This window comes from Choristoneura fumiferana, chromosome 7, assembly GCF_025370935.1.
Source record: "Choristoneura fumiferana chromosome 7, NRCan_CFum_1, whole genome shotgun sequence".
In the NCBI taxonomy this organism is placed as follows: domain Eukaryota; kingdom Metazoa; phylum Arthropoda; class Insecta; order Lepidoptera; family Tortricidae; genus Choristoneura; species Choristoneura fumiferana.
The window spans coordinates 5,759,124-5,785,348 of NC_133478.1; the positions used below are offsets into that span (position 1 = coordinate 5,759,124).

At 36.3% G+C, this 26,225-nt stretch overlaps 1 protein-coding gene across 1 annotated transcript; it reads left to right on the top strand.

The window, feature by feature from the left end:
• The first annotated feature begins 6,112 nt into the window (after positions 1-6,112).
• On the top strand, positions 6,113-19,470 carry sbr (nuclear RNA export factor small bristles). The gene is made up of 10 exons (XM_074089933.1): positions 6,113-6,495; positions 6,644-7,258; positions 7,948-8,138; positions 8,421-8,530; positions 10,061-10,097; positions 11,516-11,766; positions 12,612-12,780; positions 14,938-15,102; positions 16,491-16,636; positions 17,444-19,470. The coding sequence occupies exons 1-10, from the start codon at positions 6,435-6,437 to the stop codon at positions 17,541-17,543; spliced, it is 1,845 nt and encodes a 614-aa protein (XP_073946034.1). The 5' UTR covers positions 6,113-6,434; the 3' UTR covers positions 17,544-19,470.
• The last annotated feature ends 6,755 nt before the right edge of the window (positions 19,471-26,225 follow it).

Below are 26,225 nucleotides of genomic sequence, written 5' to 3' on the forward strand. Positions count from 1 at the left end.
TTGTATTGTTAAAAATTCCACTACCAGATTCCAAAGGTATTGTAAAGATGCATCCGTTTTTAATATCCTGTGACCGGATTATAATTACTTCTTACTTGACTTTCAACAACACAGTTCAACTTTGTTCAAAAAACGTTAACGTTCGTTTTTTTTGCTTATAGTCAACTAGTAGCAGCGATTAAGTACTAATGTTTCGGCGAAAAACGTTTGGCACCCTCATTCATTTCGCAACTTTTCCATTCAGAACTGTTTTATATTTCTGAAACTGTTCATGTTTCCGGATTTTTATAAAACTAACCTAACGTAACCTAAATAACACGATGACCCTGAAATAAATCCTGAGAGTAGTATATGACAGGTGTTACGCAAACTTATTTTGTTAATAATCTAGATGCTTAATGCTTATACCAAATATGTGCTCTTTGGAAAGGTGCAGTTTTTGAAATAGTGCACCTTTCGAAAAAGTGCTCCTTTGGCGAAAATGTACCTTTCAGGAAAGTGTGCTTTTTAGAAAAGTGCATGTTTTTAAATAGTGCACCTTTCGAAAAAGTGTCCCAATTGGAAAATGTATCTTTTGGGAGTGTACATTTGGCGGAAAGTGCACTTTTAGAGATAGCAAACCGCAAACCGCGCACCTGCAAACCGTTCAGTATGTACTTCAGAACTATCCTGTTGAACTTTATAGTAGGTTAGATTGGTTTGGGTTAGTTTTATAACAATCCTGAAGTACTCACAGTTTAAAAAAAAATCGTCGTCCATATGAAACAGTTGCGAAAACAATGATTTGGAAAAATATTTTCAGCGAAAAATTAGAGAACCCTAACTTTCAGTGTTTCGTATCCAAAGGTTCTTTTTTTTATTCGGCTGGATGGAAAACGAGCAAGTGGGTCTCCTGATGGTAAGAAATCAACACCAGGGCAACACCAGGGGTATTGCAGACTCGTTGCCAACCTAGAGGCCTAAGATGGGATACCTCACGTGCCAGTAATTTCACCGGCTGTCTTACTCTCCACGCCAAGATTAGCGAGCAAAATGGTGCTAGCAATCCAGGTGGACCTTGTTAGAGGAGCACGTTTTGATCGTCCAAGTGGGTGTCTGCAGGCGAGCAGCTAAACTTCACTGGAGAGCCAGACAACGAAGAATAACTCACTTGTTGTATTGTATTACTTTTGTTAAATAATATGCAATGGATTACCGTGGATTTATATTTATTACTCTCATACACAACACAAATCATTCAAGAGACAATTCAAATGTAACAGCGTCAAATCTTCTTCCTTTTAACCATAGATATTTAAACTATTACTACAGAGGTTACAAATCATTGCTTTAACACACCTCCTTGATTTGTGACCTTTACAACCCATTAAATACATTCAAACTAATAATTAAGTACACATTTATCATCTCTAATGCCTAATAACTCTCTAAATTTCTGAAACTTAATTCTTCCTAAAGCTTTTGTTAACATATCAGCTATCTGATTATCAGTCGATATTTTCAGAACATTAATTAACCCCTTCTTTTCGTAATCATTCACAAAATGGTAACTTATGTCAATGTGTTTCGAATTCTTGGAAAACTTCCCATTTCTAGCCAAACCAATTGCCCCAGTATTGTCCTCATATATATTTTATACCGTTTTTAATTTCAAAATCTAAATCCCCTAATACTCCTTTAATTGGCAATACCTCTTCAACATTTTCTGGTACAGTCGCATCACAAGTATTTACATAAACTACAAAATCTTTATATTTTTCTGGCACTTTTCTTGTTCTCTGTGGTCTTCCATATTCAATCACTTCTCTAGTTTCTTGTAGTGCCAATTGATCTCCTGTATCCTCAACCGCGTCTTCAAATACTTCATTATTTTCGTCTTCACTTCCATCTTCATTATTTTCAATCACTCTAGCAGTCTCATCTATAAATGTTACATGTCTTGTTTCAGTCATTTTATTGTCTACTAATATTTTATATCCCGTATTTGTGTATCCTACTAAAATACCTTTAACTCCTTTTGGATTCAGTTTCGACGTTCTTTTTGCTTCAGGAATTCTCACAAAAACCTTACTTCCAATTATTCTCATTTTTGACACATCGGGCTTTCTTCCAGTAAATATTTCATAAGGCGTTCTTTTTATTACTGTATTCGTTAACAGTCTATTTCCTATGTACACTGCAGTCTCCACAAAAATTGGCCAGTATTTTTTATCTACATTCGCTTCTGAAATTAAGCATCTAGCTCTATCCATGACACTTCTGTTAAATCTTTCTGCAACTCCGTTCAACTCATGCGTGTATGGAGGACATGGATTTATGAATATCCCTTTATCTTTCGCCAACCTGTAAAAATCTTTATTTATATATTCTCTTCCATTATCACAACGCAGTTCCTTTATTCTCTTCCCAGTCATATTTTCAACTAAATTCATATAAGCTTCAAAACATTCAAACACTTCACTTTTATATTTAATGCAATACACTTTTGCTATTCTACTAAAATCATCAATAAAAGATACAAAGTAACGTTCACCTGCAACACCTGTAGGGTTCAATGGACCGTTTACGTCTGTATGCACTATCTCTAAAATATCTTTTGCACGCTGTCTATTATTTTCAAAAGGTAAATTATGCATTTTATTCATTAAACAAATCTCACACTGCACATAATCATTTTCAATTCTTTCTGGTAAACCTTCTAATAACTTTTGTTGGCACATTTTATTTAAATTAATAAAATTAGTATGTCCAAGAATTCGATGCCATTTTTCTTTTTCAGTCATGTTACTATTTGTTGTGTATGATTTTACAATTGTTTTACCTACTTTCCCATTCAATATAAACAACTTATTTTTCCTCTCAGCAATAGCTAATACATAGTTACTAGACCCATTAAAAATCTTAGCTCCATCATTATCAAAAACTACATAACTGTTATAACTCGTAATTGAAGATACACTCAATAAGTTTCGTTTCATGCTGGGTACATAATATACATTCCTAATCGTTGTTCTAAGCCAGTTCCCGTTCACATAGAAATACATTAACACATTTCCTACCTTATTCGCTTTTAAAGAAAAACCATCTCCTACTTTAATATCAATCGGGTTATCTAAAGTTTTATATTCTACAAAATATTCGTCACTATTTATAATGTGGTCAGAACATCCACTATCTAATAACCATGTTAAATTGTCTTTATTAGAATAATCTTCACTCACCGGATCTCTCGCTGAAGTCATCACTTCGACATTAAAAGAATTATCTCCTCTCGTATCATCCTGGGCTGGATTATAATAACATTCTCGTGTCGTATCACGTGTTGTACCTGAAAAATTACCTCTACCTCTTGACATCATTCTCGAATTTCCTCTTGTGCCTCTATAATTTTGTCCTCTCCAGTTGTATATTCCTCTAATGTTGCTATTTCCCCTAATATTATAGTTTCCTCGCCATCTTGGTACGTTTTGCTCCCTTACCATATTTTTTGGACAATCTCTTTGGTAATGACCGGGCTCGTTACAGCCATAACAATTTCTTACTCTTACTTGCGACATTCTCCTCTGAATATTAAATGTTTCTAGTCCTTTAGACTCATTCTCTTCTTTTTTCTTGTAATTTAATATTAGTTTCGACTTTACATACTCAACTGACTTGTCTTTCGCTGGCAATGCATCAACAATATCCACTATATGTGTGTAACTTTCTGGTAAACACAACAATAAATGATTCAATTTATCATCTTCAGTCATTTCTTCACCGGCATTCTTCAATTCGTTAATATTCTTTTCAAATAAATTCAAAAAATCTACGGGGTTGTCATCTTCCGCCATTTTTAATTTCAATAACTTACGTTTGCACAGTAACTTATTTGCAGTTGACTTTACTCGATATATTGCATCAAATTTTGTAATCATGCTCCACGCAGTCGATTCCGATATAATTATTTCAAGCTGACTGTCCGTAACACTCGTGACAATTAAATTTTTTGCTTTCAAATCCATTTTTATCCAATCATTTTCCTTTATATTTTCCGGTCTTATTTCATTTATCATTGCCTCATAACATCCCTTCATTTCCATGAGTAGTTTCAGTCTAAATCTCCATTTATCGTAATTATTTCCATCGAAAATTTGTATAGGACAATCTTCTCTCACGTTCGCCATTCTTCAAAACAATCTAATCTCACCTTATTTCTTCAAACTATTTCAGCGTTTACAATCTTTAATTCATTTTATTTACTTTATTTACCGCTCTGCTACCATGTTAAATAATATGCAATGGATTACCGTGGATTTATATTTATTACTCTCATACACAACACAAATCATTCAAGAGACAATTCAAATGTAACAGCGTCAAATCTTCTTCCTTTAACCATAGATATGTAAACTATTACTACAGAGGTTACAAATCATTGCTTTAACAACTTTATTACACAGAATAAAAGCGGGTACAATATGAAACTTTTAAATTAACTCATACACACGAAAAATATGTCGCCCAGTATGACAGCGGAAAGAAAAGAGGAACCAGTTTATGTGACAGCCATAGAGCTAACAAACAGTTGCTATAACAGAAAAATATATTAAAGCCTACCATGTAATATGAAGTCAAAAACATTGTGAGACCATACAATGTCCAACAGACCTTGCACAAGGTCCTACCACCTGCAAAAAAAAAACTGAAAATTGTATAGTTTCCGCAGGCACGCGATAAACGAATTATTCACAAACGAAGTCCGTGCAATTTTTAAAAAGCAATTAAAACAAAATAATTACAAACGTTATTTTATTTCATTTTGTGTAAGGTGCGAATGATTGAGCGTTTATGTGTGGCCTCTATTGTATTAGTAAGAAAGAAAGAAAGAAAGAAGACATTTATTCACTAACACAGAAGACACACATATACAGCAAAATTAACACAAATAAAATAAAAAATCAAAAAAAATACAGAAAAACACATGAAAATAGTAAATACAATATACACAATGTTGTGTGTCCCCGCGAAAGTGAAACGGTCGCTGTGATTACCAGTATATACTTTTTCTCTTGTGAAAATAGTTACCAATCTTAAGTTTATTTTTTATTTTTCCATAATTTCATACTGCCATAATTCGCATAGGTACGCTATGTTGCAATGAATAATCTGTTCATATATATAATTTAGTAAAAAACAATTCTAGCTATCTGTATCCTCCCAATGTAAAAAATTAAGTATTATAATGTTTATTTTTCTTTTGATTAATATAATCCCTTATCCCTACTAATCTCTACTAATATTATAAATGCGAAAGTAACTCTGTCATTCTGTCTGTCTGTTACGCTTTCACGTCGAAACCACTGAACCGATTTTGATGAAATTTGGTATATAACATTTGAACCCCAAGGATCAACATAGGATACCTTTTATTCCGTTAGAGGGCGCCACCGCGCGATAAACTAGATCCGCGCAGATGAAGTCGCGGGCATAAGCTAGTAACAATATAATATTCATTTTTTTCATCCATTTTTACGTGCTTAGTAGTTTATTTTAGTTTAACTGTGGCAACCTATTTATTCGTGTCATTTTGAGTTACGACGCTAGACAAATCAGTACTACCAACATAATATAATAAAATAAATACTCGTATGAGCGTACTTCGTATTCGAACGATCGAACGTGGCTTTCTTTTAATATCTGTTGTTTCGGTGTTAACCGTTTATTTATCCTTAGTTAAATTCTACAAATTTTTAAAGGTTAGTGGGACAACATTTTTTTAAAGCTTTTTATGTTATTCATTTATTTATGCAATTTGAAATTCTTGGCACTGTTGTAAGTGAGCTATCTACGCGTTCTTGGGAAAAATATAAGTTTTTTAAATCTAGAAATGAAAAGTCACCAAATCTGAACATTACACACAAACATACTTATGCAATCTTATTTGCTCCGCAATTTTCTACTTTCAATAAATAGCGATTTTCTATGGTGAATTCGAATGCGATGAATGACGAATATATTAGCTATTTTTTGTTGGAATGAACTTAGGTAATTTCAAACAAATGCACTGGCAACATTGGTAGCCGATTAGCTGTGTTGGATAGGATAACTGGATTGGATGGATAATGGATTGATTCATTCATTGCGTTTTGGTTTGGTTGGGTTGGTCAGAGGTATCAAATCTAGTTTTTTTAATCTGTCTGCGCGTGGCGGTGCCATCGCGCGTGGTCACAGAGTAGCAAAGAGTATAAGTACCTATGTAGAAACAGAGTAGAGTACTTTATACATATACTGAAACGCGTGGTGGCGTGTTATTTTTTTTCCCAGCAATTATTGTGATTTCGGATTTCGGTATTTTTCAATAATTTTGCTTTGCAAACATTGCGTTGAAAGTAGGTGAAACCATTTGATTGTACTCTTGCGTGACTGGTGAAATTAGTATTTTTACAAACAAAATGCCCAAACGCGGTGGAGGAAGAAACAGAAATTGGAAAGCTGATGGTGGTGACCATTTTGGTAAGTTTTTCCTCATTGTATAGACATGTACATTACACCTGAACCTCAGATTTGCTGACAGATTTACTTCAAAGTAATGAATATTGATGATCATTTATTTGTGAACCAAGTCGTATTATTATCTTAAAAACCACGTTATTGTTGACAGAACATGATGATAGAACACAACATAGCAATAATATTCGTCGCGTGAGTTTCAAGCCTGGCACATCGAAGGGGGGCAGTAAATTTCGTTCATGGAAAGACCCAAAATTGTTATTAGATGATGACATTGACATGGGGGCCAATGCTGGCCACGGGCAGGGGCAAGGCCATATGGGGCCTCGAAAAGGGGCATTTAGGGGTCGTGGGGGTCGCCTCACACCAACTCCTCGTCGTCCAGGTGGCCCTAGAAAATTCATAGCTGGTATGCTTCCTTGGTACCAGATAATCATCCCATATGGAGGCAAACATCCTAAAGAGGTCATCCTGAAAGCATTACTGGGCTTTATATCACCAGAAGTCTTTATACCCCATTATTACAAGATCAACGGTAATGCTGCTGTATTCTATGTTGATGATGTGAATGTTGCTGAGAAACTATTCAATGCGGATAGAAAGATTGTAATGTCCGACGGGTTTAAGTTGGTGGTTATGGTTCGGAATTCAGTACCCAATGTGATTATTGATGCTGAGATGAAGGAGAAAATGAAGTTGGTGATGGCAAAGAGGTACAATGCTGCCACTAAAGCATTGGATTTGACAAAGTTTCATGCCGACCCAGGTAAATATTATTTTACTATTCTTCTGCTGTAAGCTGCAAAAATGCATAAACTACTTGGTCTAGCAGTGTGGGTTTTCAGTGACAAAGTAGTTGGTGCTAGTATGGTTAGGGTCATTTGACAACTAACATATGCATCACATTTTACATTTGAAATTTACGATGAACTTTATGGTGATGGAAAACACTGTGAGGACCTGCCTGATCCTGTGAAGCGATTTCCATGTTCTCTCATTCTAAGAGGAGGCCTGGGCCATAGGAAATGACAGGAAGTGATTAGTGATAGGTAATTTGTATGGGTATTACCTGTGATTAGTTAATAGATTTTTAGCATGGTTGGAAGTTTCACTTCTATTTGTTGCAAATTAATCTAATTAAGAATTCATTAATGTGCCCAGCAGTGAGTCCTATATATAGATCTGTGTAAGTAGGAAATTCCAGATAATAATTTTAGTGATTGATAATTAATAAGTAAGAGCATTAACTGTCATTAACTAATGATTTAAGCATGGTTGTAACTTTCACCTCTATTTGTTGCTAATTAGCTCAATTTAGCAATCATATATTGCTCATTAAAACTTAATTGACCAATCTAAAATACAATTTGATACTAAATAACTCTTTATTGAATGCCAAAACATATTAAGCAGTACAGAAAACACAGGTGTTATAGAAATTTGAATGATCAACAGACCTGGAAGATATATTCTGCGCTCTATTCCGACCCATGATCATGCTGGCCGCTATTGACATCATTGCTGAGAATATTCCGGACCTAGAAGCCTTAAACCTAAATGACAACAAGCTACATGGCATCGAGCACCTCAAAGTTCTTTCTTCTAAATTGAAGAATCTGAAGATTTTGTATATGGGGGATAACAAGGTATGTGATTAAACTATTGGAGACTATACTGTTGAAATGGCAATGGGCAGGCCATATTATACTTATTTTAATGTCCACAGCCAGGCCAAATTTTATATTTATTAAAAATATATTCTTTACACTTAATTTATACAACTATTAAATTAAAATTTACAAAGTTCTTGCAAAAATTAGTCAGATTGACTATTATATATAAAAAATTGATATCCAATAATTATGTATCATAAATAAATATCGGATATTTTGATATGGATGATAAAGTCATAAAATATACATTTTCAGATCCCATATGTCAGCTCCTTGGACCCCCTGAAGTCGCTACAGCTTGTGGAACTGTTCCTCAAAGGCAACCCACTGGTGACCAGGTGCAGTGATCACGACATCTACGTCAGGTAATATTTGTCTGATCAGGTCCAGCCCTCGGACTTGGAGGAAAGGGTTTGATTACACTCAGCAAAGTTTGTTCTGATGTGCAGGGTAGTCAATGTCAGGAAGTTTTGGGAACATACAACAAAGAAGTCACACTGGAGATGTGTGATACTTTGAACCCATCAAGGGTTGCTTAAGCCAGGGGACGTAATGTCTAATGCCCTGATGTTCACAATTGCAAGTTCACAAAATGTTTTTGGAATGTTTTCATATCCTATAAATACGCCATTTTAGCTATGCAGTATAGTATGAGTTCTGTTAACAGTATTGTTGTTATAACATTTTCGAAATTCATTATTTATTTTGATACTATTGATCATGACATGAGCTACAGAATGGTTATCGAAACTTGACGCTTATCTTTCATAAAGACTAGTATGTTTGTTTCTAACTGTATGAAATTATTCCTGAGCTATTGCAATAAATCAAGAACTCCCTTTCATAACACTTGAATTTGACAGTTAAATTTAGCAAGTAGAGATATCAAAAGGAAAATAGTATTTAGTTTTTTTTTCTTTTCAAGCACATTTATGATGATAATGATAATGTCAACGCGCCAGATTTGGATAACTATTTGAAAAGTAAGCCTGGTTTCGTTTAAAGTTACAAGATTAGAGCAACATAAGTTTTAGAAGCTGTCAGAAGAGAAATAGCCTAATCCAAACAAAAATATTTTCATCAAATTAAAAAGGAACATTATTACAAAAAGAGCTTTAACACTCCGTATTGATACAGTTAGGTTAGGCCACTTCGCTTTCTGGTGGCCTCAATTATTCCCTAAAGTTGTAGACTTTTACAACTGTCTAACTCGGTCATGATCGCAATTGTAAAAATTGTGAATACAATTATGATTATGACTGCATTAGAATGACCGAGACCTTATTGTTGAACGCGTCTCACCACATTCAAGTTAATCATGTTATTATTTAGATCAGAATATTACAAACTACTTGAAGTTATATAAGTAAACAACTAATAACATTAAAAAAAAATCTTACGTAATGTCAGTCGACGGCATAGTTCCCGGGAGGCAGGCAGCGTTTCCGCGTTGAATGGCCAGGCTCAAACGTTGGCAGAAATAGCTGCCTGCCTTCAATGGCCCATTTCACGAAGCTACAAGTTACAATTTACAAAAGGTAGTTTATTTTCAAAGCATACTGTTAAACAAAGACTACCGCTTGTGCATTGTAACTAGCTTCGTGAAATAGGGCGCTGGTCGCGAGTCGTTTTTACCAGGCGCGAAGAAATCTCTTTCACGAGTTCCTTCGTGCCTGGACTGGACCTCATGGACCCAGAGTTTACATAATTCAAATATTTATACTCTTTGATAGAATCCTTGAATGTGGTTGACATGAGCCCGTTAGGCAATAAGCCTACTTTTTTAATATACCTTTGATACAATATCATTCACTAATGTCTACTGTGTTACCTGTGAATGAGAGTTTCAGAGGCTTTTCAATGACATGAGTTGCCAAGTTGTTTGTTGTCTCTAGCGATGTGCGGAAGAAGTTTCCCAAGCTTGTGAGATTGGTAAGTTTTTATTTAATTCATGTTCATAGTTAGTACAGTCAACTACAAAGAAATTGATACAACAGAATTTGCAAAAATAGTGTGCACAACCTTAAAGTTTAGTGAATAAAGTTGTGTATACATACATATTTTTGCAACTTTGACCATATGAATCTCTTTGTAATTTGTAAAAATATTTTAAAAAGTACACATAAAACTTGACTATAACTAACATAAAATCGACACTGGCAAGGAATATTGTATTACTATTTGCAGTTTTATTCCTCGGCATAACTTCTTATTATACTAACATTGAATACTTACATAAGAGAATTGCATGTCTGAGTTACAACACAATTTTCTAAACACAATGTAGAATATTATCGTAAGTCACTAAAAAGGGTAAACACTACATTTGTATTTGTGACAAAACAATCATAAAATTCTTTAGTTTTATCTTTGTTGTTTATAATGTACACGGCGGTTTTATACCAAGACTTAACTTTTTTTTTTGCATAAGATATAATCCTTTGGATGTGCCGCCCTGTAAAGTCAGAACAGTGTTAGAGTTAGTTTTATGGGCGTGTACATGAAAAACAGGGTCGGTATTTCCATGTCAGTATTATTCGACCCGGTAAAGAGTGTCACCTGTCAAAACGATCGAGTCAGACACATAAATTCTTTTTTTATGTTTTTTATTCTAGACTATGGAATAAGCCGTAACTGACCGTACTGTCGTATCGTCGTGTCGTTTTTCCGAACCGGTGGTCGATTTTTTTTGACATTCATAAGTGCTTGTTATAGCCTAAATTGAATAAAGATATTTTGACTTTGACTTTTGATAATAGTGTCAAATAATGTATTGCTATTGACAGAGGTTTTAAATTCTCTATTTTATGTAATCATACACGACTATTAACTACTAATTAACTTATAAATGTCAATACAACTTGAGTCAAAACATTCAACTTCTTTATTGTTGTCACTTACATCCACCGATTGGCCACAATCAAGGGCCACAATTAGCAATTTTTAACCAACTTCAAAAAAGAAGGAGGTTCTATGTTCCAATGTTTGTATTTTTTTTTCATGTCGTCGATCCACCTACACTTGGTTTGGATAGGTATTTAACTAATAAATAAACTTCAGCTACCAGATTTGGTACATTCAAGGATTTTAAACATTTTACTTACTTACTTAATTGTAATACAAACTAGACTAGTGTATTTCAATATAGAAATGTAAATGTTTAGATAGTTTAATGGGGGAATTTCAATATTTAAGACACCAATTGACGTTGTTTTGTTTACATTTAATTAATACCTATCCAAACCAAGTACAGCTGGAGGCTCGATTCGTCAAGAATCTTTCTCCCCCAACGGTTATTTGTTCTTCGAGCTCTCGACATCGCCCGCCAGAACACATTCATCTCATTTTAGGACGGCGCTGACCTCCCGCCAGCCATCGGCTTCGACGTGGCAGAAGACACGAAGCTCCCACCAAGAGTACTATCCTTCCTAGTGGACGAGGCCGGCAAAGGCCTGGTCAGGGACTTCCTGACACAGTACTTCGCCATCTACGACTCAGAATCGCGGCAGTCGCTTCTCGACGCGTATCATGAACACGCGCACATGTCCATGGCGGCTAATTATCTGAGTTACGACGGAAGGAGTAATAATGCTGGCACCAAGTAAGTGTTCTGTTTTGAGTTAAATTTCCTTGTGATATCATGTCACAGATCGGCAGTTTGTTTGAAGAATGATGTGCTAAGCTGCTTAATATCGTTTTTACTGTAATATAATCCCTAAATGTAAGTCCCAATGAGGTTTCTGTGGCAGGCTAGTTGGTGCTAGTACCGGGAAGTCCGTTTGATAGCGTTGACATTTGCATCACGTTTGTCATTGGTTAAATAACTTTAATCACAAGCAAGATTGTATGTAACGTCAAACTATCGACGTCTATGTATAGACTGCATGTTTCTTACATCAAAACGGCGCACAAAATTGGTTCACAGCGCGTTTTTGTGAACCTCGTCGGGTGGCAGGCAAGGGTCACTAACTGCAAAAAAAAATGGTGAAATATTAACCTTATGATGCTATGCATAAGTTTGATTATCCCTCTTGGTTTTAAGTGGTAGTTGGTGACTTTTGCTTGTCGCCTGACGGTTTCACTAAGTTTGTTGACGTCCGTGACAGGGGTTGTGTCAAAGTAGGTAATATTGATGATTGATGCGCCGCGCGTTTTGTTCCAAACAGCCAGTCTAGTGCCGTAAAGTATATCCTCTCGATACTCACGCGCTCTATCGATATTTCGCCTGTCCTAGAAACGGGACAGCTAAGCTATTATAATAATAAATTTCCGGGATAAAACTATCCTATGCCCTTCCTCGGGACTCACACTATTTGTATACCGAATATCATCTAAATCTGTTCAGCGGCTTAGACGTGAAGAGGCAACGAACAAAAAACAGACTTTCAAACTTTCGAATTTATAATATTAGTGGGATAGTGAGATTACCAACCCCTAAATTTCCAGACTGTCAGCATACATAACGAACAGCCGCAACATCATACGGATACAAGACCGCGACTCGCGGCGGCGTTACCTGCGCACGGGAAGATTGCAAGTCGTCTCCTTCCTCTCCGACTTGCCCAAAACCACCCACGACCTGATGGGGTTCGCTGTCGATCTGCCAGTTTTCACTGTAAGTATACAAGACTAACCCCCTGTTTCACTATCCATTGATTAATTTTATTTGACAGATAAATGTGATACCGTCTCTGTTTGTTTTGTTCGAATAGACGGAGACGGCATCACATTTATCCATCAAATAAAACTAATCAATGGGTGGTGAAACAGCCCCTAAATAGTGTTAACCCAAAATTAATAATAAGGGGCGAAGTAAACGCGATAAAAAACGTCTAGTTTTCTAGTCATTGAAACAGTAATGAATGACATACCGCGCAACATTTACGCCGTACTAAAGGTTCATTTTCTTTTATGCACCCCAACTCGACTTGTCACCGTGAGGGAGGGGGACAACTACCTTCTATCGAAAAAATATTAAAATCAAAAGAGAAAATGGACAAGGAAAAGTGGAAAAAGATGGAGCAGGCTTTTACCCTTGGGACCACTAGTGTGGAGAAATACACGACTTTGTTTTTTTTTCTATCAAACGAACTTCAGCTCAGTTATCGCGTTTCTGAAGTGTATAAGATTTATAGAATAAATATGAGTTTCAAAACTAACAGCCTTATTAATAAACGTGGAGTAGAGTAGGTTTAACTTTAATTCGAGGTTGAACTTGAGATTAGTAAAAGTCAGTATTAATAAACAAGAAGTAGGGAAAGAGTAAGCTAATCCAGGCTTAGTCTCGGACTAAAACTTAATCCTTGGTGATGCCTAGTTTAACGATGGAGTAATATTGGAGTAACCTAACTTTTCTGTTTGACGATTGTTGGTTGTGATTTGCCTGTGCATTTATTTGAAATTCGTCGTAGTAAATTTATTTATCTAACTACTATTTTTGCATGCATATAGCATAGTATAGCATGGATTATTATGCCGAAGATTTGCATGTCGTTAGGCATGTAAAATTATACAAAGTCCGCAAAAATCCTTTCGAGCTTTCAGAACACGAATTTAAAACTAAATACCGATTTAGTCGTGATACTGCCAATTTCATAGTTGATATGGTGAAAAATGAGTTAGCAGGTGATGCGAGAGGTGGTCACATACCGCCTCATATCAAAGTCTTAACTGCCATAAGAGTCTGGGGCCGTGATATCTTCGATTTTACTAAATTATTTTTAACGTGTATTATAGCTGTAATTTATTTAATGAATCATAAAACATGCCACACAAATACAAAAAAAAAAACACTACAAAGAATCACAATTATCAAATCAAATTACAAAAAAAAATATTAAAATTACAAATAATTAAATTACATGTCAACTAAAATAAACAAAATAAAATCAACCTTGAATCAACCTAAACCTATAATATAACCTACAAACTAAGACCTAAACTACAACCTAAAAGGACGTGTATTTACTTAACATGCGATCTTTATTCAACCGTTTCAGTTTCATTCAGTATTATTCCCTTAATAACAAACAATGATGTTGAAGTGACTGTAGGGCTACTACGAAACTCGAAAATCGAAGTTCGTATCATACCGTCGCTCTCGCTCTCGTATTAAATAGTATAAGTGTCAGAGGGACCGCACGGCACGAACTTCGAGTTTCGTAGTAGCCCTGCTGTTTTTTTTTAAAGGCTGACAATCTATGCTGACAATGCAAATATACATGTTCTGGTGGCCAGCGTCAGAACTAATTACCACTACACTTACACCATTGTGACTATAACAAGAGTGAGCGAGATACACTACAAAACAGCGCCATGCTCGGCCGCATATTATATTTGGTTACGTTCTAGTTCGGATGTGGGTTCATACCACAGATTAAAGACATTTCTTGTTTTTTTTTTCTATGGTTCATTCCTCGTTCATTCAATGACTCATTCTTTTATTTTTTTCTCACGCTGGGTTGCCATTGTTTACGTCATAGTCTAGGTTTAAGAAATGTTTAACTAATACCTCGCTAGTCCATGTTTATTAATACACATTTTAAAACTGACTTAATACTTATTTAGTCAAGGAGTAACTAGTCCAAGTGTAAGTTCGGATTAAATTAGAATTAGATGTTTTTTATTAATAAGGCTGTTAAGGTTTACTAGTAATACAGCAAGGTATTAAAATGAATGTAATAAATGATCTAAAAGCTCGGTGCGCCTTTAAGTACTGATAAGTAAGATAGTCAAGTATTCTCATCAGTTCACGACATGTCTTCCATTTCAGCCTACAATGATAGTGCTGGTGATGAACGGAGTGTACAAGGAATCAAGCGTAGCTGGGAACCCGACGAGGTCTTTCCACCGCACTTTTGTCATCGTTCCAAACGCCACCGGGGGATTCTGCATCATGAATGACATGCTCTTCATCACCAATACTACTAAAGAACAGGTAAGGAGTACAACTGTATTTATCATTCGAAAACTCATGCCACGCAGTATTTATGCCGTAGGTACGAAGGGTTTATTCTGTACTAGCTTTTGCCCGCGACTTCGTCCGCGTGGAATAGTAACTTTGGAAAGTATTTAATTTATTTAGGGTACCTATTCTGCCAATAATAGCACATAGAAACTTCTACGGTTTACTGAAAATAACCTATTTTAATACATAAAAACCATATAAACTTTCACCCCCTATTTCAACCCCATAAAGCCTTTTTTTCGAGATAAAAGATAGCCTATGTTCTTTCCCATGGTCTATTCTATCTCTGTACCAAATTTCATCCAAATCGGTTCAGCGGTTTTTGCGTGAAAGCGTAACAGACAGACAGACAGACAGACAGACAGACAGAGTTACTTTCGCATTTATAATATTAGTATGGATATTAGCATGGAAGTATGGATAGTATGGATTTAGATTTTAGAGACTACTTCGACATTTTTTTCTATTGAATGAACTACAAGTATTAGTGTTTCTACAGTGTATGATTTATAGAGTAACTCCTCGTGTTGCGAGTGTCGGAAACTTGCTTTTTGCTCCCTCTTAAGTAAAATAAAATCTTTCACAAGTCTAGTGATGTATAATGTCTAGTGATGGTGTTACAGCGTGAATATGTCATAATATCAACCGAAATACGTCCGCTGCTGGACAGACTTTAACCAAAGAGTTCTACAACGACCCAGCAGGGCTACTACAAAACACGAAACTCGAAGTTCGGGTCGTGCGGTCCCTCTGACACTTATACTATTTAATACGAGAGCGAGAGGGACGGTACGATACGAACTTCGAGTTTCGTAGTAGCCCTGCTGTGCTGCCCTCATCCAATTGGTTCCTGCGACCGTTACCAGATTAAATTGCTTCCGTCCTCTGTTTATCCGTACAAATACAATTTAGAACTATTCAAGATCAGAATAGACTGTTACTGTTACTGAACCAATCCAGTAAGCTGCTTTACTACTTGGGCCTAAAATAAGACTAAGGTGGCTCGCCCCGATTCTAGGGTACAGATCTATTGAATAATGTTTTTCCATCGTATTTTGCCAGATACGCCACGCTTACGCTAGTTGAAATAGCAAGATAAATACGAACTTTTCCGACAAAATACGATGGCAAGACACCCCTTTAGAATGAAACCGACACAATTCGAAATATTCACATTACTAAAATAAGCTTTGTATAAAACAAAACATGATTGAGTTTTAAAATGAGAACATTTTGAATTGTGTCGGTTTCGTTCTAAATGTGCGTACCACCCACCAGCACTAGCGCTGCTTACCTTGCTGCCTACTCAATGCACGCCATAGTACGGTTGGTATGATGATGATGACTCTGTGATACAGGAGGAGCAGTCGTTCTCAGCGGGCGTGCCAGCGGTGCCGGCGCCGGCCCCCGCCGCGCCCGTTCCCGCCGCTCCCGCGGGCGACCACGCTTCGCTGCTCAACGTGCTTTCACAGCAAACCGGCATGAACCAGCATTGGAGCATGAAGTAAGTAGAACACTGATATTTGACGACCAGATGGCCTAGTGGTTAGAGAACCTGACTACTAAGCTTGAGGTCCCGGGTTCGATTCCTGTGTCGGGGCAGATATTTGTATGAAAAATACGAATGTTTTTTTCTCTGGTGTTTAATATGTATTTAAGTTTGTATCTATATAATTATATTTATCCGTTGCTTAGTACCCATAACACAAGCTTTGCTAAGCTTACTTTGGGACTAGGTCAATTGGTGTGAATTGTCCCGTGATATTTATTTATTTATACTGTAATGTAAAAGCCTATGGTTAGGAAGGTCGTTGTGTGACGTTTTGTCATAGACTATACTCTGTTTCTACGGCAGGCGAAAAAACTTACTATGGCCAACCTTTCGCATGCATCTCAACTTCATTCTAAAACATGATACAACAAGTTTTATTGTCTTGAGTGACCAATAACAGCCCATTCTTTTAAAGTTTGTACTAAGAGCAAATTATAAAAAAAATGCATCAGACAAAATATATACTTCTTCGATGTTCGTTTTTTCTCCTGCCGTAGAAACAGAGTATAAAACAATGTATCTCGATACTCTGCAGGCACTCTTGCCAGACAGTTGAATACCCATGTCCTACAGTTGGGAGCAGGCCCACTCTCAGACAATCGAAATCTATAGGATATCTAGCGAAGTTATCGATGTATAGGCGAGTTGATTTTTTAGCTGCAAAGTGCCTAATGTTTGATGCTTTCCTGGTTTGAACTTCAGTGAAAAAAAGTTTATTCAACTTCCAAAGTATTTTACTCACACCAAGGTTTTTTCCAGTTGCCTCCAAGAAACCGGTTGGGACCTTCAACGAGCTCTATTCATCTTCAATCAGCTTCATTCAGAGGGGAAAATACCCCCTGATGCCTTCGTAAAATGAAGACACCTATGAAGTCGAGGCTGTGCCCATTGTACATGTAAGAGGAGAACAATATTTTTGTGTGTATATTCTAGTTACTGAAGAAGATGACATGGTGTAACTAATTTTATTGTGATTTAAAATAGTTTAGACATAGTAAAAAAAAAAGAAAAAGTGCAGTCATTAAAAGGACAAAATCAGACCACAATTAGTATTTTGGGTTGTAATTTTACAAAAGTTGATTTGATGCTATCTTATCAAATAGATTTTAATCGTGTTACCACAAAAATGTCAACAGCCGTTGAACATGTGTTCATAAGTCAGATCATAGAAAATGTCTCGAGTTCTTTGTGGTAAGCCCATTAATGTGTACATAAGAGTATGTAAATTTTGCGGCACGGAAAGATGTTTTATCGTCTTTACAATAATATAATTTCGTAACTTCTAATGCAAAGATTTAAGATTTGATATACGTTTTATATTATTTGATGCCGCACACAGAAATGTCAATTAAGCTTACAACTCCAGAACACTGCGCGAATGTTTGTAAATGAGACGTATTTATGATACAAATAGATATGTAGTTGACAACTCTGTGTGTGGCTATAAGTATATCAATAAGTTAGAAAAAAACATGATGCAATTATTAGTTCCCAAGAAACATTAATTTAAAAGTTATCTGGCTCTCCTTGGTATGTGTTTAACGGAAACTGTATTTTGTTTCAATCACGTAGATAATATATGTAAAAGAAAAAATATTGATCAGAATCCTAACGGATACAGGTACGCCAGTAAAGAGTAAAAAACGGGTGAAATAAAAAAACAAATTTTATATAAAAGTAATTGTTGCCATGTTCAAAAATGTTTTTCGTCAAAATGTGGCAGTTACAAAAGAAAACTGCGCCTTCATTTTCTATTCTTTATTATCGTACTCTAGAAAAGATCGATTTAGTAGCTTAATGCATTGATTTACTTACTGTTTATGTAACAAATTAACACGACCCATGAATTTATCATCAATCATTTGTAATCAGTTTTCAATATGTTAAAATAAGTTTTCTCTCTATTTTGAATTTTAACTTTCTGTTTATAGATTTTCGAATACTCGTTTAAATAGCTCTTTAACTTCCACACCAGTAAGCATAAGGTAATGTCACTAGTTTGTCACTAATTGCATCTCTCTCATGTCAATAATTAAGACACGTCTTAGATAAAACGAATCGCGGTAACTCGCGATTTCCATTTCTTTCGTTATTCCAGATGCAATCAGTTGCAAATTATAGTGATGATGAACCACAGAATCTGCGTGTATGACTGACAAAATATTGTATTGTAAAAAAAATATCATTATCGAAATGAAAAATGTACATTGTCGAGGTTATTTGATGACTGTAGCTTAGTTAAGTTAGGAATGATGGTCTTGTCTGGAGTAGCAACTCTTAGCATAATAAGAATTTACCATTTGTTAAAAAAAAAAACAAAAAAACTTGAATTAAAAAGTTGAAAATAATGTACATAGTCAAGTGGGTTACCGACAAACCAGTTGAATGGGGGCGAGTGTCTGAACAGCTGTTTATTGGTGTCCGAGGCAATACTTGGTCGACGGTACCCTGATTGGGTAACATACAGGGTGGTGCCCTGCCCTCGCATAGTGACGGAACCCCTGGTTGTTACCGTGTGGGCTAGTCGCTTTTTCAGCGCTTGGGAATGTCGCCATGATTTTGAATTGACACCTTTTTTACATTGCTGTTTTTTATAGACATTTGGCGGCTTCTACCAAATACATTTTCATGGTGGGTTTAATGCGGGAGAGATGATGGTGACTTGATATTGATATTTGATAGAATCTAGCGCACGCCTTCCCTGCTGTGGTTTTGTCGGTGGGGCATAGGGCTGGATAGTTGAGGTGTTAATGTAAATAATGATAAATAAAATATTTTTAAGTATATCTTTTTAGTTTCTTTTTTTTGTCGTCCGTCCGAAACACTTCTGAAAGCATTTTAAAATCATTGTCTTAAACCTTAATCAATCGTTTCAAAAAAGGTTTTTTTTTTAAAGTCTAGTAGGTACCGTGTTTAGGCCACGCGGCTTTGCCGAGAACTTTTTTTATGAACCTCGAGGTCTTTATATTGTTTTTGGTTTACTTGTATACTCATTAATATGTATGACTGTATGTGTTCTTAAAATAAATAAATTAGGTACAAGATTTTAAGACCTAATTATGTAATTACCAAGTATTGAATAATTGTAACGAATCACAAGGCATTAGACAGGTCCGGTCTAACCAGGAAGCATGAGAGAATGCTTGTGTCACGTCATATTTGAGAAATTGAGTGAAGAACGAATCTTACGTATTTTTTTTTAATCTCTTCAGGTCTGCACAAACCTATATATTTTTTTCGATACAGAAGACAAGTCGCGGACAAAAGCTAAAATAAACCAAGTACCTATACAGAGGAAACATCTTTAGACTTAAAGAGTTTCTCCATCATAAATATAGTAATTGTCTCGGTACTCAAGAATAGTTTAAATACTTACATCTCTTACGCGATTGACAATATCGAGGGATGCGTGATCAAACCAGAGATGTTTATATTAGTGATCTTTTTTCGATAGTTAATTATTTCGACTTATCGGGTTTGACCACGTCACACCTAGACAGTTCTGATGTTTATGAAATGATGCCGACTGTACTGAGGACTGCCTGATAGACAACACACAGCCTAGTCTAATGAAACTAGACACGGGGGTGAAACGATTTTACGAAATTATTACGGGATAGGTACAGTCACCAGCACCAATATCTGACACAACAAGCGTGCATAAATATCTGATACGACTCTATTTCTAGGGCCGGTAGGACGTGTCAGATATTTTTGCACGCTCTGCTGTGGCAGATATTAATGCTGATGACTGTACCAAACTGGAATATATTGTCTTTTAGCGTAGGTGAAGACACGAACACAAGTTAGTTTTAATTTAAAACTAAGGCCTAATATGAATTAAATATATCGTCCCCTTACAACCAGAATCGCTTAAAGTCACTTTTGGGCAAAACTGAGTTAAATATATCGTTAGAATGTACTTTCCAAGATCTACATGCTGTTGAAACCCGTTTTACTGTACGATACTCCAATACCGAGTTACGTTTTTCTTAAGCTCACTTAAAGCCGATTTTTAAGAAAATCAACAGCCAAAAACAACTACGCGTCGGTTAAACAGCATTTTTTTTTATTTTACAACAGCAAAAATATTTTAATGTCAAACAAGCTATTTTGGAATGTTAAGATTTCAATAAAAATGCAATTTAAGTACTGCCTAAAAGTGCTAAAATAATGTTAGTAGGTTTTGCCTGTTCAGCATTACTTTATATTTCAATTATTGCAACAGCGAAAACAAACTAAATATAATATAGGCGATATTGCTTGTAACAATGTTTGCTTCGACCATAAGAAGCGCTACAGCCAAAATCGCTTAAGTATCGCTTAGACGTTTCGCGCTGTATTGTAAAGTAGTGTGCACTTTGTCTAGGCTAGCTTAGTCGGTTCGGACACGCTTGCAAGCACGATTAATAAGAATAGAATAAGTAATTTGTTAAAACTTATTTAGGTAATTATAGATCTGTTCACTAACGAAAGTCCGCCCCTCCACATTCTATAAGAATTGTAATTGTAAACGTATCCGTACGACAAGTCTATGTGTGCGTAGCTCGAACTTGTCCTTATGGCTTCAGTCGCAAGCGTACCGTCAGTCACGCACACTAAGACTAAGACAATGTGTAAGTACTTACGAGGTTTACTCGTGTACATTAATAATTAGCTGTGGAGGGGCGCGCCTTCGTGAGTGAACAGATCTATGTATAACAGCGATTCCGTAATTTAACAGTGTTTTTCTTTCAGGTGACGATAAGGAGCATGGATATTCAGGTTTCGATGAACTAAATAGAAAAACATTATAACCAGATCCAGCAGACCGTCAGAATGAACCGTGATTGTCATTTAGATAACCTACTTATTTACTACTTCGTATCGTAGGTACGTCGTATCAATGAATAGCTTATCACGGCATAAAACATTTACGTTGTCACACATTTTCATTGTTCTTGGCTTAGGTAATATTAAATATCCATGGCTGGTTTGAGTAGCCACAGCTGAGACAAGCAGTGATGAAGCAGAAGACTGATGATTATTGCCATTAAGGTTATTTTTCATCACTGCTTGTCTCAGCTGTGACTACGTCCGGCACACGCTCAATAACGCCTTCATCACAGGCCAGTGCAACCAGCCATGGTGAATCTCCGGTATAACATTTTTTTTGTGAAAAGTAATTAAATCTTCATTTTTTTAGCTGCACTTATTGGCAGTGGATTAGTGTATAGCTTTTTAATGCAGGTAGTTTAAATTCCTCTACTGAAAGAGGTTCAACAGAGTTTGGATTCAATTTTCTGTTGCCTTGTCTTGTTCGACGGTTGGTTTGCAAAGTTACAGGCCTGGTATCAAAACTCAAAAAGTCAGACGACATGTCGTAATTGATAAAAATATTACCTATACAAGAACAATGAAAATGTGTGACAACGTAAATGTTTTATGCCGTGATAAGCTATTCATTGATACGACGTACCTACGATACGAAGTAGTAAATAGTAGGTATCTAAATGACACTCGCGGTTTATTTCGACGGTCTGCTGGATCTGGTTATACCTATGTTTTTCTATTTAGTTCATCGAAACCTGAATATCCATGCTCGTTATCGTTTTGATGAAGAAGATGGCTGATGGTTATTACCATTACGGTTCTTTTTCCATGACTGTTTCAGTGGTTACTTTGAGCCTTGAGACGCTAAGTGCCTTTTTATTAAAATGTTTGAATAAAATATGTTTTTTGTTGTATGCATGTAATCAAAAGTTCTATAATTAAATGTATTAAGCAGCACATATTACATTAAAGGAATAACGTAATAATATCTCACATATACTAGAAATATAATACTATATTTAAGACTAGCTCGCTAGTTTTCATTTATTTATATTTTTGGGCTATTTGGTACCTATTTGTTGAAATAGACTGATGGAACTCTTTCGAAAAATACAAGTTATATGTCTTTGAATGATAAAAACAAAACAGAATAATGCTACATTGCATATAAGCTAGAAAAACAGAAAAAAAGCCTAGAGTCAAAATATCTCAGAAATATTTTGCACTATTAATCGCGCTTAAGAGGTAAATTCCGATTTGTGTACAGCCAATACCTCTTATTTGCGCTGAGACTTAACTAAAAACTTAAATTGTATAAAACATGTAAGCATTTTAACACTGTATTCGGCGAAAAATGCTTCAATTTTGGACTTAAAATGATAGTTTATCCAATATATCTGCGTAAACTTGCTAGTTTGGAAGATAAAAAAAAAACGTGTCTACAGGCAAAATCGCTTATCTGCATTACCTTTTGAAGAAAAGCCCTATTTTAAGCTACTCAGCGCGAGTATAGAGTAAATAACATAGCGCTATCCTATTAAGGGATAAATTATCTAAATAGAAACACAGAGATGCTTTTAGTATAACTAGTTTTTATAGGTTTTTAGAGCATGCAAACCTTTAAATGCTTTTTTCTCGAAACTACATTTCATGCAGATAAGCGATTCTGGTTGTAAGGGGACGATATAAATAACAATAAAATTTTGTTTATTCGTTTAACATTGACATAATTTGGTTAGTAATACAAAATATTTAAAACAATAATAACACAACAACACATAAACAAAATACAAAAAAAAGAAAAATAAAACAATGAGGTTCGCCACATGATTGACGGTATATACAACCACGCGCTATATAAATCTGCCTTAAAGTTCATTACTTAATACTCAGTTTTGACGCATTTTTGAGATACTTTTTTTATGCGACGTCTTTACGTTACTCCCGGATTGTATTCGAATCGCTTTACTTTATAGTGCCTATTCAATTATTGGAATTATACCTTTATAGTTTTTGTGGTACTAGTCGTGGCAATGAACTTTTAGGCAAAGTTAGGCGGCGGAAGGTATAGTAGGATGTTGCAACCCCCTGCAGTGAGCCATGTAGGGGCAGTCGACCCTGCCGGCTATCATGCGCAGAATGCTAATGGGGCTGGTCCCATTAGCTATTGAATACGAGAGTAAGAGGAAACGTGCATGACGATTTTATGATACATCTTCAAAGCAATTCCGATGAGTGGAAATCCCCTAATCCGCCAGCATAATTCAGTAAGTACCTATTATTAAAGATGCAGATATTACCGAATATATACTTCGAATTGTATTTACACGTTAGAGATTTCAAAACTTGGCCATTTTTAACTAGATTTTATCATACGGGATTAGTAATGCGTATAGGTAGTGACTATATTAGACTGTGGGGTATTAAATACAACTACAACCACGAACCGGAAGACGAAGCGTTGACAGGCGTCTCACTAGATGGACTGACGTCGACATCATGAGAGTTGTAGGCAACCGGTGGATGCAAGTGGCGAGTTGTTGTTCATTGTGGCGTTATAGGCGAGATGCCTCTGTTCAGCAGTGGACGTCTTCTGGATAATGGTATTCCCAACTTGCGTTGACTTCGCGCTGACTGCGCACAAAAAAAATAATTTCTTTACTCCGTGGCATTCTTCCAGCAAACGATTCGCGAAAATTATGTAGCTATTTTTTTATTATATTCGACGAATGATGCATTCGGATAAAAAATTGTTCTGTGATTCATGTGGACCAGGAACGGAATACAAAAGACAGCAGCCTATTTCTTCTAAGTACCTATGCGTAAAATCAAGGTTGTAATTAAGCTTTTGTTTGTCTGCTCGTTACAGCTGGGATGTTTGAGTGACACTGATAACAGCGATCTTCAGTCAACAGATAAATCTCGGCGTGTCGCGATTTCTAGGTCGATTGTCTCGGTACTTATAATTAATTAAATTTAAGTATGAAGGCTGAATTGTGGGGTCGATACCTATTCCATTCTCTGTATTCAGTTGGTCGCTGCACAAACTGCTGCTGTAGTTACATGCTAGTTTTTTTTTACATTCAACTGACCCAATGATTGACCTCTGTCTCACCTGATGAAAAGTGCAGAAGAAAGAGGCCAATGGTGTATCTCACCGGTTCAGTAACAGCCAAGGACCATAGTAATATATCCATAACTAGGTAAATAAGTGGTGCATAGTGTGGTTTCGTCTAGCTTGAGGTGAGTCTGCGTCTTCGGCTTGGATGTCTTAGGTTGCGTTTTGTCCATTGTCGGGGTCACCAATGTGAGGTCACAACCATTTTGACTTCTAAAGCGCTCGGTTTTTTATGCGATAAACGCAATGCGCTTGACGCACTCAATTTGCATCACATAATCACCGCGAAAGACAATGTTTGGTAATCAGATTATCTGATGCAAATTGTTGTGCGTCAAACGCAATGCGTTTATCGCACAAAACAACCGAGCGCTTAATGTTGATGACGATTGAGTCAACACATGGCTCATACAAAACAAAGGATGAGTGATGGCTGATCCATTTTACCTTAAAATTAAAAAAAAACAAAAGCCAAAAGGCCATTGTTACATTTACCTACACAGCCTGAACAGGTCTAATCTAAAAAATAATCGTGACGAAAGTTGAAGCCACGGGTTGAAGCTAATCCATAGCTAATCTCTTGGGAAAATAAAGATGGCCGCAATAAACTTATACAGCGTCAACTCATCAAGCTGGGTAAACCTCTTACGACAAATCAAAACCATCAAGGAAGGATGTAAAAGATAACGTTACCTGGACAAGATTGGGTGGCTGACTCAAATCTGTTTGGACAAGAATGAATTAGTTTATCACGGCTAATGAACCAATTTGGATAGGAACTTACTCAGGGCCGTCTTTCACCTATTAGAGGCCCTGGGCACAACATGCTGCATTCGGTAAGCCTGATTTTCAGGTGTGAGTGGAGTAGCTATCAGTTATCGTTTGGTAATTTAATAGGGACTAGGGGGCCCCAATGCCCAAGCCGTGGTGGCCTAGTGGTTTGACCTATCGCCTCTCAAACAGAGGGTCGTGGGTTCTAACCCCGGCTCGCACCTCTGAGTTTTTCGAAATTCATGTGCGGAATTACATTTGAAATTTACCACGAGCTTTGCGGTGAAGGAAAACATCGTGAGGAAACCTGCACAAACACCTGCGAAGCAATTCAATGGTGCGTGTGAAGTTCCCAATCCGCACTGGGCCCGCGTGGGAACTATGGCCCAAGCCCTCTTGTTCTGAGAGGAGACCTGTGCCCAGCAGTGGGACGTATATAGGCTGGGATGAGGGGGCCCCAATGCATCGTTGTGGGAAGTCGTCGTTGTGGGAAAGCTCTCTTTAGCCTGTACTTCATTTCGTTATTTTCGTTTATGTCTATTGTCCATTGCAGCAGTTGGGTACATTCCTGGTTAAATCAAGTAAATTAGCATCGCTCTTTTGAAAGTGGCAAGTGGCCTAGTCAGAATTATATTTACGCTTTTTAAAAAACCCGTACCATCCAAGTCAATCGAAATTCTGGGATTTTATTGAATTTGAATTTCCCATGGGAGTTCTCAATCATACCCATTTTCCCATTTCATTTACGCTGTTTGAAGAAACTCATGGAAAATCACTATACTTTATCTTAGTGAACAATTTTATTTGTCCATTTATGACAATGCTTATGGAACGGCGTAA